The sequence below is a fragment of the Poromitra crassiceps genome (assembly GCF_964638095.1).
Source record: "Poromitra crassiceps genome assembly, chromosome: 13".
Classification (NCBI taxonomy): Eukaryota; Metazoa; Chordata; class Actinopteri; order Beryciformes; family Melamphaidae; genus Poromitra; species Poromitra crassiceps.
In genome coordinates, this window is record NC_139644.1 from 16,249,616 (window position 1) to 16,262,718 (window position 13,103).

Below are 13,103 nucleotides of genomic sequence, written 5' to 3' on the forward strand. Positions count from 1 at the left end.
CAGTCCTGCCCGTACAGCACTGAGAATATATCACAGTCCTGCCCATACAGCACTGAGAATACATCAGTCCTGCCCGTACAGCACTGAGAATACATCACAGTCCTGCCCATACAGCACTGAGAATACATCAGTCCTGCCCGTACAGCACTGAGAATATATCAGTCCTGCCCATACAGCACTGAGAATACATCAGTCCTGCCCGTACAGCACTGAGAATACATCAGTCCTGCCCATACAGCACTGAGAATACATCAGTCCTGCCCATACAGCACTGAGAATACATCACAGTCCTGCCCGTACAGCACTGAGAATATATCACAGTCCTGCCCATACAGCACTGAGAATACATCACAGTCCTGCCCGTACAGCACTGAGAATACATCACAGTCCTGCCCGTACAGCACTGATAATACATCACAGTCCTGCCCGTACAGCACTGAGAATACATCACAGTCCTGCCCGTACAGCACTGAGAATACATCACAGTCCTGCCCGTACAGCACTGATAATACATCACAGTCCTGCCCGTACAGCACTGAGAATACATCACAGTCCTGCCCGTACAGCACTGAGAATAGATCACAGTCCTGCCCGTACAGCACTGAGAATACATCACAGTCCTGCCCGTACAGCACTGAGAATATATCACAGTCCTGCCCATACAGCACTGAGAATACATCAGTCCTGCCCGTACAGCACTGAGAATACATCAGTCCTGCGCATACAGCACTGAGAATACATCACAGTCCTGCCCGTACAGCACTGAGAATACGCTGATGAGATGTGTAAGAGACTTATTAATTTCCATCCATGTCCTCTCCATTACCATAAATGTGTCACCTGTAATATGTTGCAGTTATACGCAACGCAAAGTACATCTAGCAAGTCGTAAAATCAGATGAACACATGGCCAACTTATGTAACAAAGCATGTGGGAATGAAACCGCTTTGGGGGTACGGATCAACAACTGTACTGACAAGTCATGTGTGCTGTTCCAGCAAATTTATTCTTGTAACAAATGTGAAACGTAAAAACAATACTTAACCCAGCGAGCATTTTTCGGTTGAAAAGACGTTTAAAAAACGTTTAGGGTCAACGTTGAAAAAACGTGCAAGGAAGGTTTGAAAGTGAAAGTTTTTTCACCCACTATTTGCAGACGTTTATTGAACGTTCAGATTTAGACCATATTTCACCAGGAAATTAAATTAAAAGTTCAGCAGCGCACACGGGATTCGAACCCCGCTTTCCCACATTCAAGCCAGTCCGCTCCGCTCTACGCGCTGAGCTATATATTTTCTTATACTCTGTAGAGAGCTGGGCACATATATACTCTATCTCGCACACAACTTGTAGACTACATGATTGTCGACATCGGAGGACAAGTTATTTTATGTGATGTGTGTACGAGACTATTATATTAATGTAACAGACTAAAATTATGTTGTGTGTGTGTGTGTTGTCTATAGGCTGTAGCCTATGGCTTCAGAGGTTAATGTTCCGCACTTGGTGCAGACCGGTGCAGACTTGCTTTGGTCTAGTCTAGTCAGTCACGGTTAGTATAGCTAGCAAGTAAGTACTTGCGTTACTGCGTTGTTGCAGGAACTGAATTCATTATTTTATAGTATTGCGCTAAACTATTAACCATAGTTGTGTCCTGGAAGCTTTTTGCTGGCACCACATAGCCTATATAGTCCCATATTTATGATATTTCATGTGACATAAAATGCGTTGAAATGTAGTTTTCGTATAGACCAGATTTCAACTCTCAGTTACACAATAAAATGGACAAATGCCAATTCACACACTATCAATATTGCCTCTATTCCAAGCTACAACAAATGTTTTAACAATATGATGCACCAAATTGTGTTTTTTTACACGTTGACGTTGTAACCGCATTTTAGCCGGTTGAAAAGAGGGTGAAATTAGGTCTTAGACGTTCAAACCCAATATCACCCAGATTTCAACTAAAAATCAACGTTGAAAAAACGTTTTGTGCTCGCTGGGAAGGGCCACTTTGTATCATTACAAAATCAGTAGTATGCAAATGAACAGTTCAACTTCCCTCCATTTGGTCCAGGAGGTTCTGTGAAGGTAGAGAACAATAATGATAGTGGTAATAGTAGTGATTGTGACACCATGGAAAAACTGCTCCAAATGACATAATTTGGAGCAGGGAATTCTGTGAATGAACGGGGAGCTCTCAGTCCAGGCAAGATGGCGGGAAGTTAAACATTGTTAATGCATACTACCGATAAAGCTGGGTTGAAAATCAGCAAAAAGTGGCCCTTTAAGATTTAGCCATTAAATAGACACCCAATAGCATAATAAAATTCTCTACATTTTAAAATATGTTCATCTAAGAGATCGAGTACACCTCAAAGAGGCTGGCGACCGAGTGCATGCGGTAAAAGATTCCAAAAGGCAGTCCAATATTCACAATGGCCGCCCACATGGTGAATTTGTAGAATCGGGTCTCGATGGAGTGGTCAAACTGGGGACGAGCGCCAAACGCCGGCATGATCCAGAGCTGTCAGAACAAAAACACAATCAAGACAAATTTAGGACTGAACTTAATAGAAATGACATGTACAGGAATGGCAATAGAGATCCAAAGTGAAACGTCACTTCCTGCTTCAGCACTGTACCAGAGATTTTCATCCGCCATTTATTTCCCCATAGACATTTTGTAAAATGCTTGTAAAAATAGTTTTACTTGGTCAAACCAAATGGTTCAGATATATTTAGAAACCGGAGACAGGAGACCAAAACTTAAAAAACTGCGTATTTAAAGAAATTTCTTTCGATGTGTTTTAAAGTTTTGGTCAGAGTGAAATATTCTATGTTCTATCCCGATTCTAAACATATCTGAACCGTTTGGTTTGACCAAGTAAAACTATTTTTATAAGCATTTTACTAAATGTCTATGGGAAAATAAATGGCGGATCAAAATCTCTGGTACAGTGCTGAAGCAGGAAGTGATGTTCACTTTGCCTCTCTATATGCCATTGTTGAAACATAAGTTATGCAAGTGAATCTCAAGTGAATCTCAATCAAATGAAAGAAGGTAAATTGGATTTACAATGATGTTGGCTAGCAGTAAGAATGCACAGACTTCCCTCAGGACCCTTCTCTTCCAACTGAGGTTTGAAGGCAGGAAGTGTCTGACGCTGACGCTTCCTGAATCGACGCTCATCTCCAGATGACCTTGGACATTGTGAGCGTTTGTGTGCAGCGCCGCCTCCTGCATCACGTGGAAGGGCTCCCGGTGCAGGCCTTCGATGATGAAGTAGTTCTGCATGCCGAGCTCCACCACGGTCAGGATCGCCCAGGTCAGGTTGAGGCCGTTCAGGTAGCCCTTGGCTCCGGTCGCCACCACCGCCACAATAGTGAAATAGCTGATAATGAATTGTCCCATCGACGCCCCCACCAGCAGCCCCACATCCAGGCTGCGCGTGGGGTTCTTCTCAGAGACGTGCTCCCTCTGGTCCAGCCTGTAGACCACGCAGCCGACCACAGAGGAGAGAGACATCAGGGCCACGATCACTATGTTCATTATGAAGTGAATCAGCAGGGCTTTGTGTCGCTTCTGCTCCTGTTCTGCTAGTATGCCGACCTCATAGCAGATGAAGGTTGTTAGACCTGCAATTACCAGGATTATTCCTAATACAGGTCCAAAAAACACATCCTTTGGACGGAACTTAACGTGGTGGGCGTGGTCCTCCACTACTCGACCAACGTTTTTCCACATGACGTATGCCATGGCAGAGGCGAAGAGACTGTACTCGATGTTGAAGGGGTACAGGTAGTAGAAGGCCACTGTGAAGGTCTCACACGCCGTGTGACTGCATTTACACTTGTCAGATCCATAGCCGGCTGAAATGAGAAGATGCGGAGCACTTTAGTCCAAGTTTATTTTCATTAGTCCTTCCAGAAAGTGACGGCATGAATGACGTTGATGAGAGATGATTCATGTGGAGATACAGTACCTCTGTGCACTAGGGATGCAACGGTATGAGTTTTTGACGGTATGATAACCTTGGACAAAAATACCACGGTTTCCCGGTATCGCGGTATTGCGGACCATTTGTGTTTTTACAATAGCCGAAATATTCCCATACAGCCGATGTCGTTTTTTTAGATGGGGGAAAGTTCAGGGGGTCCTTGCGGCTCTTCTCTACTGTGCTAGTCTAGGTAGGCCAGGGGGAGGGGCCGCGTAAGCTGCACTCTGCAAGCGACCTGAGCACTTTGTTTTGGGGAAACAGCTGATACTGTGGGGAAGGTATGACGGCAAATTTTAGTGGTTTTGATACCGTGACGTTTTCAAACCGCGGTATACCTTCAAATGGTATACCGCTGCATCCCTACTGTGCACGCCTGTGACATTCTCAGGGATTTCAGTCTGGTGGACCGACTCCTCGGTGACTGCAGCCATCCACAATACCAAGTTAGTGGAAAGGGTCAGAGTAAGCCCACACCTGAAAAAGTGAAACAAACAATGAGTGTGCAGCAAGGTTGAAACAAAACTACAATCGTTACGTTTTGTATCTTGAATTTACCGTGTGAAATTCATGTGTCGCTGCACACAGTCCTTAGCATGAATCCAGAGGAAGTATGTCTAAAAACAGACACGTTTTAGAGGTTTTCCCAAATTCAGTGAAACGGTCGGGTCAAAGCCAGTGCATGTTCTTTAATGTACACGAGTGTAAATGTTTTTCAATGCACCAACCTGGACAAACAAAAACACAGCTTGCACAACAGGGAAGGCAACTTTGACAGCAGAGTCACAATGGAGATAGCCCACATAGTTGGCAATCTTGAAAATGTCCATAATCAGACTGAGGAGGCCGAACAGCACAAGTCCAGCTGCAGGAACAAACAAACAAAACATAGGTTATTAAAGGGCCATTTTGCCCATTTTCAACCAGCTTCATATCACAGTGTGCATGACACAATCAGTACTTTATGCAACATTTAACTTCCCTCCATCGTGCCTGATCCGAGAGCTCCCCGTTCATTCGCAGAGCATCATGGTCCAAAATGATGTCATGTTTTTATTGAATCTTTTTTTTTATTGTTTCATTTCAGACTCCACGTCACTTCACTCCCATCAACAATTGGGTGCACACAGTACACCCAGGCAAAAAGCAAAACAAAACAGCAGCAAACTAACGTGACAGAATCCACAACAAATGTTCTACAAATAAGTTGCATGCACAAATGCAATGCAATGCGATCTAAAAAGAAAGTTTTCTCCCACCACGTAAACTTAGTCCCACATCAAGTCGACCGTAGAAGTTTTGGTGTTAAATTACTACAAACAGAAAAGAAAGACAAGACAAATAAACAAACAAATTCAAACAGAAAAAAGAGAAAGAGAAACAAAATACAAGAAACAAACAAACATTTCAACATAGTGCTACCAACCTACCAAAATATGTGTATAAGGATGTGTAAATTATTCATTTCTGACCTCACCCAGGTATTCCAGAAACGGGTCCCAGATGGTCAAGAACTTCCTGATTGAGTTAGTCCTCAGAGACCTGAGTCTTTCCATACGCACCACTGAGACCATGTCTGTCAGCCATAGCTGAAAGGAGGGTGGAGATGGGGATTTCCAGTCTTTCAAAATTAGTCTTGTGGCGACAATCATCCCCCGTGTCAGGGACTGCTGCACAGCCATGGGGAGATGTAAGGAGGATTCCGAGCAGCCGAAAATGGCAAGTTCTGCCTCCGTCTTAAGAGTTACTCTGTAGGCCTTAGAATACCAGTCGAAAACCTTGGCCCAGAATCCGGATATTAAAGGGCAAAGCCAAAAAGCGTGTGACAGTGTACCCTCTAACACCTGGCACCTATCGCATTCGCATAGTGGTGAGACAGATGGGTAAATCTTGTGCAGTTTCAATTTGGAATAGTGAAGACGGTGAGTAACTTTGAATTGGATCAGCTGGTGTCTGCTGTTAACTGCGCAAGACTGGACAAACTCATGTCCCATATAATGTGTGATAAATCAACACCAAGTTCATCCTGCCATGCCTCTCTAATCCTCTCAGTGGGGGCCAAAATGATGTCATAATGATGTCATTAGGACCAGGAAGTTCTGCGAATGAACGGGGAGCTCTCTCGGTCCAGGCAAGATGGAGGGAAGTTAAACATTGCTCATTTGCATATACCGGTATACCAACGTAATATAATGAAAGCTCGTTGAAAATCAGTGTAACCGAATGAATGTTGAGTCCTCGTGAGCAGGCGCGTGCACACATAGACATGAAAGGGGGCTTGAGCCCCTGCCTTTTTTTCAGTCTGTAAAAAGTGCCCTTTTTTATTTTTTTTTATTTTTTTATTTTTTTTATTATAATACATTTTTCATTTTCATTCCAACAACACATGTGTTAACATTCATAAAGAGATGTCTGTATAAGTGAATTTCCTTACAGGTATTTTGTATTGACTGTATAGACCCTTCTGAGCCACCATATGTCTTACGGCCTCTGACGTAATCACGCAGAGGCAAGAGTATATATATAGGAGGAGTGACGCACAGCGTCAGAGAGAAAAAAGAGTGTCAGAGCGGGCTCAGTTGAACTGAATGCAGAAAGAAAATATAAAGAGAAAATAAATACGCCAACAGGCTAAAGAAAGCTGTGGATCCAGTCTGTTTATTTGGACGCAAGAAACCATCCGCAAGACAAAGAACCTTAACAGGTTATGGGCCCAGGTCCCGAGTAAGCAGACAACTCGAAGAAGAAGTTTACCGCATAGCGTAAACAAACGGGTGGACGTGCTAACCGGTGCTAAGGAGCTAACCTCGAGAAAAAGGTCAGCGTGTTGTTAGCAAAGAAGCACGGCGGCTATAGGCTATTAGCGGAAAAGTTTGGCTAAGTAGCAAAATAGCACGGCGACTAGTTTAGCGGGAAAGTTCCGTGTCAAAACTACAAAGGTTTGGATCTGAGTGTTTTGCCTATAAACAAGAGAAAGGAAAATTAGAATCCAGATGTGACCAAGGAATTTTTGTCGGATATGATAAAAATAGTCCAGCCTATTTGGTTTACTACCCTGAGACAGAAAAAGTTCAAAAACATACTGTAGACTAGTGAAGTTCTCAAGTAAGGCAGCTAAAGAAAGGGGGACTCAGACAGAGTCAAACACAGAGGTTGACAACAGTGTACTGATACCAGTAGAAGTACCAGAGGTTGAAACTACTGATAGTGACATCAACCATGAAAACACTGTGAATGAAAATGACCATGACATACAAGATGTTGGTACCGGAACTTTACCTGAACAGACTGATGATGACCAGCCAGGTAAAGTTACCAAGACTGTTGAAAGAAGGTACCCACGTAGAGACAGGTCAAAACCTGCTCGCTACCAGGAATTTGAAATGGAGGATTCTGAGGCGCGATTGAACATATGCATAGACTCTTGTTATAGAGCGGTATGCGATACCCCTCAGTCCTACCAAGACGCGATTTCATCCACAAAATCCAAGCAATGGAAAAACGCGATGAAAGATGAAATGAGGTCACTTGAGGAAAATGAGACCTACAGCCTTACAGGACTACCCCCGGGTAAATGTGCAGTGGGGGGGAAATGGGTGTTCGCACTCAAGACGGATACAGACGGATCAGAAAAATACAAAGCAAGGTATGTAGCAAAAGGCTACAGCCAAAAACAAGGGACAGACTATGAAGAGACATTCTCACCAACCGCTGATATGACTAGTGTGAGGGTGATTATGCAGAAGGCTGCACAAGAGAGTCTGATTTTGCACCAAATGGATGTGAAAACAGCGTACTTGCACGCACCTATCGATTGTGAATTATACATAGAACAACCTGAAGGGTTTGAGAAAAAGTCGACAACAGGTGAAAAACTTGTATGTAAACTACAGAAGTCACTATATGGTCTTAAACAATCTGGACCAGATTGTCTGGTAGAAACTGGAACACATTGCTACATGCTTGTCTATGTGATAACGGTTTTAAACAGAATCCAGCAGATTACTGTGTGTACACAAAAGAGAACCAGAATGAAAAAGTAATCATACTGATCTGGGTTGATGACTTAGTTATAGCAGCTAGCAATGAGACCATATTGATAAATGTAAAGAAAATGCTCACTGAGAGATTCAAAATGAAGGATCTGGGAAGACTAAATCATTTCCTAGGCATAGATTTCAACCAGAAAGAAGGGCAAGTCAAAATGTCTCAGACCAGATATGTCAAGAAAATTTTGGAGAGGTTTGGAATGAAGGAGTGCAGAGTAAGAGAAACTCCATGTGAACCCAAACTGGAGTATTCAGAAGATAGCGAACTGTTAAAAGACCCCAAGGAGTATAGAGAAGCAGTGGGTAGTTTGCTTTATTTGTCCACATGCACCAGGCCAGACCTGAGCTATGTAATCAGCAACTTATCTAGACATTTTGCTGAGCCAACTGAAGAACACTGGAAAACAGTGAGACATGTTCTCAGGTATCTAAAAGGTACAATAGACCAGGAACTAACCTTCAAAAGAGATGACACAAACAGTCTAGGACTAAGAGTGTTCACTGATGCTGACTGGGCATCAGATGCCTCAGACAGGCGCAGCACTACAGGTTATTGTGTCACCTTAAGCAAGGGAAGTGGTTTGATTTCATGGAAGACACGAAAACAACAGACCGTAGCTCTGTCAACATGTGAGGCAGAGTACATGTCGCTAGCAGCAGCTATGCAGGAGTGCCTCTATTTAGAGCAGTTACTAGTGAACTTGGACAACTGTCAATATGCACAAACAAAAGTCTTTGAAGACAACCAGGGCACAATAGCAATCGCCAAGAATCCAGTACACAGACAAAGGTGTAAACACATTGATATAAAATATCATTTCATCAGGGAAATTGTAAACGGTGGAAGAGTGGTTTTGGAGTACTGCCCCACAGAACAGATGGTGGCAGATCTAATGACCAAGCCAGCGACTAAGCTAAAACTAAAGAGGTTTAGTCAGGACATGTTTGGCACTTAGAATGCACAGGGCACGGAGTGTGTTTTTGTTTTGTTTTGTCCATATTGTAAAAGAAAGAAAAATGTGTTTGTTTCCTGGTGAACCCCAGTAAGTTCAATTCGAGTGGGGGTGTTAACATTCATAAAGAGATGTCTGTATAAGTGAATTTCCTTACAGGTATTTTGTATTGCACTGTATAGACCCTTCTGAGCCACCATATGTCTTACGGCCTCTGACGTAATCACGCAGAGGCAAGAGTATATATATAGGAGGAGTGACGCACAGCGTCAGAGAGAAAAAAGAGTGTCAGAGCGGGCTCAGTTGAACTGAATGCAGAAAGAAAATATAAAGAGAAAATAAATACGCCAACAGGCTAAAGAAAGCTGTGGATCCAGTCTGTTTATTTGGATGCAAGAAACCATCCGCAAGACAAAGAACCTTAACAACATGAACAAAACAAACAGCTCAGACACATGAAAAAATAAAATAAAAAGTGCCCTTTCCTGACCATGAATGCATTTCTAATGATGCTTTGTATGGAAATTGCCCTTTCCATGCCATCACTGAAGGCAGCATTCAAAGAGAAATGCCTTTTCCGAGCTCTCTTGGCCTTGAATGCACCATTTGTAATAGGCCTCTGCATGGAGCAGTGTTTTTCTAAACCGCCCCTGAAGGCACCAACCCAAAAACGCACGTGGCCGTCCCCACCCACTCCAGCAGTGCGCACTCCACTCAGCCAGAGCAACCATGCAGACGGACAGCAGCAGCACAGGCGCACACAGTCTGACAGATATATCAGTCAGTCAACGTGAATCAGGTATGTATGTTTGTCAAAGTCTCATCCTAAAATGAGATATTCCTCTAAATCTGGTTAAAATCGGAATATTTAAAATGAGTTATACCCCTAAATTGGCCTTTAAATTGCCTCAAATTTTTGCCACCACCCTCCGGACGGCGGCTGTAGTGCCCTTTTAGGAATTTGAGCCCCTGCCCCTCTAATGTTCTCTGCACGTCCCTGCTCGTGAGTCCCGAGTGGTAGCGAGTAAGTTGGTTAAACTCACTCCCCCAGTATAAAGACACATTAATCAGCTCCATCAAGGGAGCTAGCTCTCGCAGTGATTAGCATGTCCGCCTCGCAAGCCGAAGGTCGGCAGTTCGAATCCACCCCTGGGCAAGCCCTTAACATGGGTTGCTGCAAATACCACCAAACACAACGCCATTACACGTTGCACTTAAACACAGGATTAAAATGTCACTCATCTATAACTGCAAATTTCAGGACAGTCTCACCTCTGAGCCACACAGGTCCTGCATGGCTGTCTTTGTACAGGCCAGCTTCGTCTTTTCGGAAGGTGAAGACAGTGTAAAACAGCATCCAGATGATGGTGAGGAGGAGGAGAATGAGGAGGAAGATTTGTCGGTGGACAGCAGTAATGGCCACGCTGTTGAAGGCACTGCCACTGACTAGAGCACAACCTAGGATCAAGATGTTGACACAGATGATGCCAGACAGGAGCCATCCGCCACCGTGGTGGGTCCTCTCCGTCACCGCTTCCACACTGAGAGGACGGGCAAGCATGGGTGGACTGGGCAAGTGATGGATGTTCTCCATGGGAGCTGCTGTTTCAATCTGCATCGACAAGTATGTAATCACTTCTCATCCTTCTGGGTCAGCACAGCAGGAACAAGGATCCACTGGCTGTCGTTGATGTGTTACTGGATTCGCTGACTCATAACCTTTCTATATTACATTTCTTGAAGTTGTCCTTCTCCTATTAATTTCCCTCTAGGGGCTTGGCAGATGAGTCGGAGATTCTGAAGTTCCTCCAGCATGGCACCCTAGTGGGCCTACTGCCAGTTCCTCACCCCATCCTCATCAGGAAGTATCAGGCCAACGCAGGCACTGCCATGTGGTTCCGCACCTACATGTGGGGTGTGGTCTACTTGCGGTAAGTCAGGCGGGGTCCACCCGCTATGCCGACCACCTGCTATGCCGACCACCCGCAATGCCGACCTTAGGTTAAGGCGTGGGGGTGGGAGAGGTTAGGTTTTGGGTTAGGGTCTGGCGGAGGTTAGGTTTAGGCATGGCATGGGGGGAGGTTAGGTTTGGCGTGGGGGCTGGGAGAGGTTAGGTTTTGGGTTAGGGTCTGGGGGAGGTTAGGTTTAGGCATGGGGGGAGGTTAAGTTTGGCGTGGGGGCTGGGAGAGGTATAGCTCCACCGACACGCTGCACGCCGCCTCGCTCAGCTGGTTCTGCTTGTGGGCTATCGGCATTGCGACCTGTCGGCACTGCGGCCTGTCGGCACATAGACGCGGCACCAAGTCAGGCATGAGAGCTGAGCATTATGCAGACTGTAATCTTTGCCTAATGAATGAACATTAAGATCGTGTTTTTTTTTTTTTAGCAACGTGGACCCGCCTATCTGGTATGACACTGATGTCCGCCTCTTTGAGATCCAGAGGATGTAGACAGGGAGGTTCTATTTTTTTCGACTGAAAATGGGACTGGTCAGCTCCAGGAGTCCTGTTCGCTTTGGTTATCTGCTGGTTCCCCAGTAAACTTCACTGTGTTTAAGTTGCCTCGTAATCATCATCATAACGCTTGCCCCTTACACCACCAACTGGTCGGAGAGTCATCCATACGCGTCATCAGATGAAGAGGGGAGATGATTGATTGATCGGTATTTGTAAACAGTACATTTCCTCAGACCTCAAGACCACAGAATGTGTTTCCAAGCACTGAGACTGGTGTTTGCTAATGGTTATTTTCCAGACAGTGTAAAAGAGAGTGAAAATATTGTTTCAAGTAGCCTTGGTGTTAGAAATATGATGCTGTCTTAATGGAAGTCTGTATAGCTATCTTGAATGGCGCATTGGTTTCATATTGTCATTATTTGCCATGCTTCAAAGTGAACTTACACTTATCTTCTGTTACGTATGGTTGTAGTTATGTGACTGACAATGTAACCGAATAGAACTTTGAAAACATATTTAATACCAAACTATACAGACTGTTTTTATGTAAATTATATGACTAGATTTTGTCTTAAGCTCGAGCTGGGTATGCTGTATATACAATACTTGATGTTCGAAGTTGTATTTTCCTTAAATTATCCTGAAAATATATATTGAAAAGCCTTGTGTTGGTCACAGTACCATGGGCTGTATGCTTTTAGTCAAAGGGAATCTCAATCACTGATGTCAAAGTATTTATTTCAACACTTAAGCCTTAAGTGTTAAGTCTTAAGGCAAGACCATTCAGATGTTACAGGCTTGGATTTTCCTTTAACAGCTCAAAACTTATAATTGAAGGAATTGGTCCAGATTGTCAATTTTGGTGGAATTCCCAGGAGGGACACTTTTTTACACTGCATTTCGAAGACTGCTTATTTCCTTCTTGACCAGTAGGTGACACTATGTCCCCAACCATCAATCCTGTTATGGGTTCTGAAGGTTTAACATTTTAGTTGCTCATTTATGCTGCCATTATTAGTTAAATCTTTTCTACGTGTAGTCACTGAACAATGATCCTATATAGGAGGGAACATAACTTTTTGGTAAAACCATCAACACAAATGTATGCTTAACAGTTGGATATGGCTATTAGCTATAGACATTCTCTGTGAATTAGGGCTATACAAATAAACTAGACTTGATATTAAATGCCCAATTTTACCAGGTGTCCATGAACTCAAGTCTGTCTCACTGCTTGAGTTCACATGGAGTTTTTCTCAGGTTGTTGAGGCCTAGTTGGTTTTTACTTTGTTGCCCTCTAATCCTGGCAGTATAAAAGTGGCACTCCATGGGTGGTAAATTTCCAGCCATTGTCATTTTCCCTGTCCAACAAGAGCATCTCCATCACAGCCCTGCCCGTACAGCACTGAGAATACATCACAGTCCTGCCCGTACAGCACTGAGAATACATCAGTCCTGCCCGTACAGCACTGAGAATACATCACAGTCCTGCCCGTACAGCACTGAGAATACATCAGTCCTGACGGTACAGCACTGAGAATACATCAGTCCTGCGCGTACAGCACTGAGAATATATCACAGTCCTGCCCGTACAGCACTGAGAATACATCAGTCCTGCCCGTACAGCACTGATAATACATCAC

At 44.0% G+C, this 13,103-nt stretch overlaps 1 protein-coding gene across 1 annotated transcript; it reads right to left on the bottom strand.

Moving 5' to 3' along the window:
• Window positions 1-2,360: 2,360 nt before the first annotated feature.
• On the bottom strand, window positions 2,361-10,598 carry LOC310788379 (proton channel OTOP2-like; the record flags this gene model as incomplete). The annotated part of the gene is made up of 6 exons (XM_083649942.1): window positions 2,361-2,531; window positions 3,084-3,877; window positions 4,370-4,479; window positions 4,561-4,619; window positions 4,731-4,867; window positions 10,277-10,598. The coding sequence occupies 6 exons, from the start codon at window positions 10,596-10,598 to the stop codon at window positions 2,361-2,363; spliced, it is 1,593 nt and encodes a 530-aa protein (XP_083506068.1).
• Window positions 10,599-13,103: the final 2,505 nt, after the last annotated feature.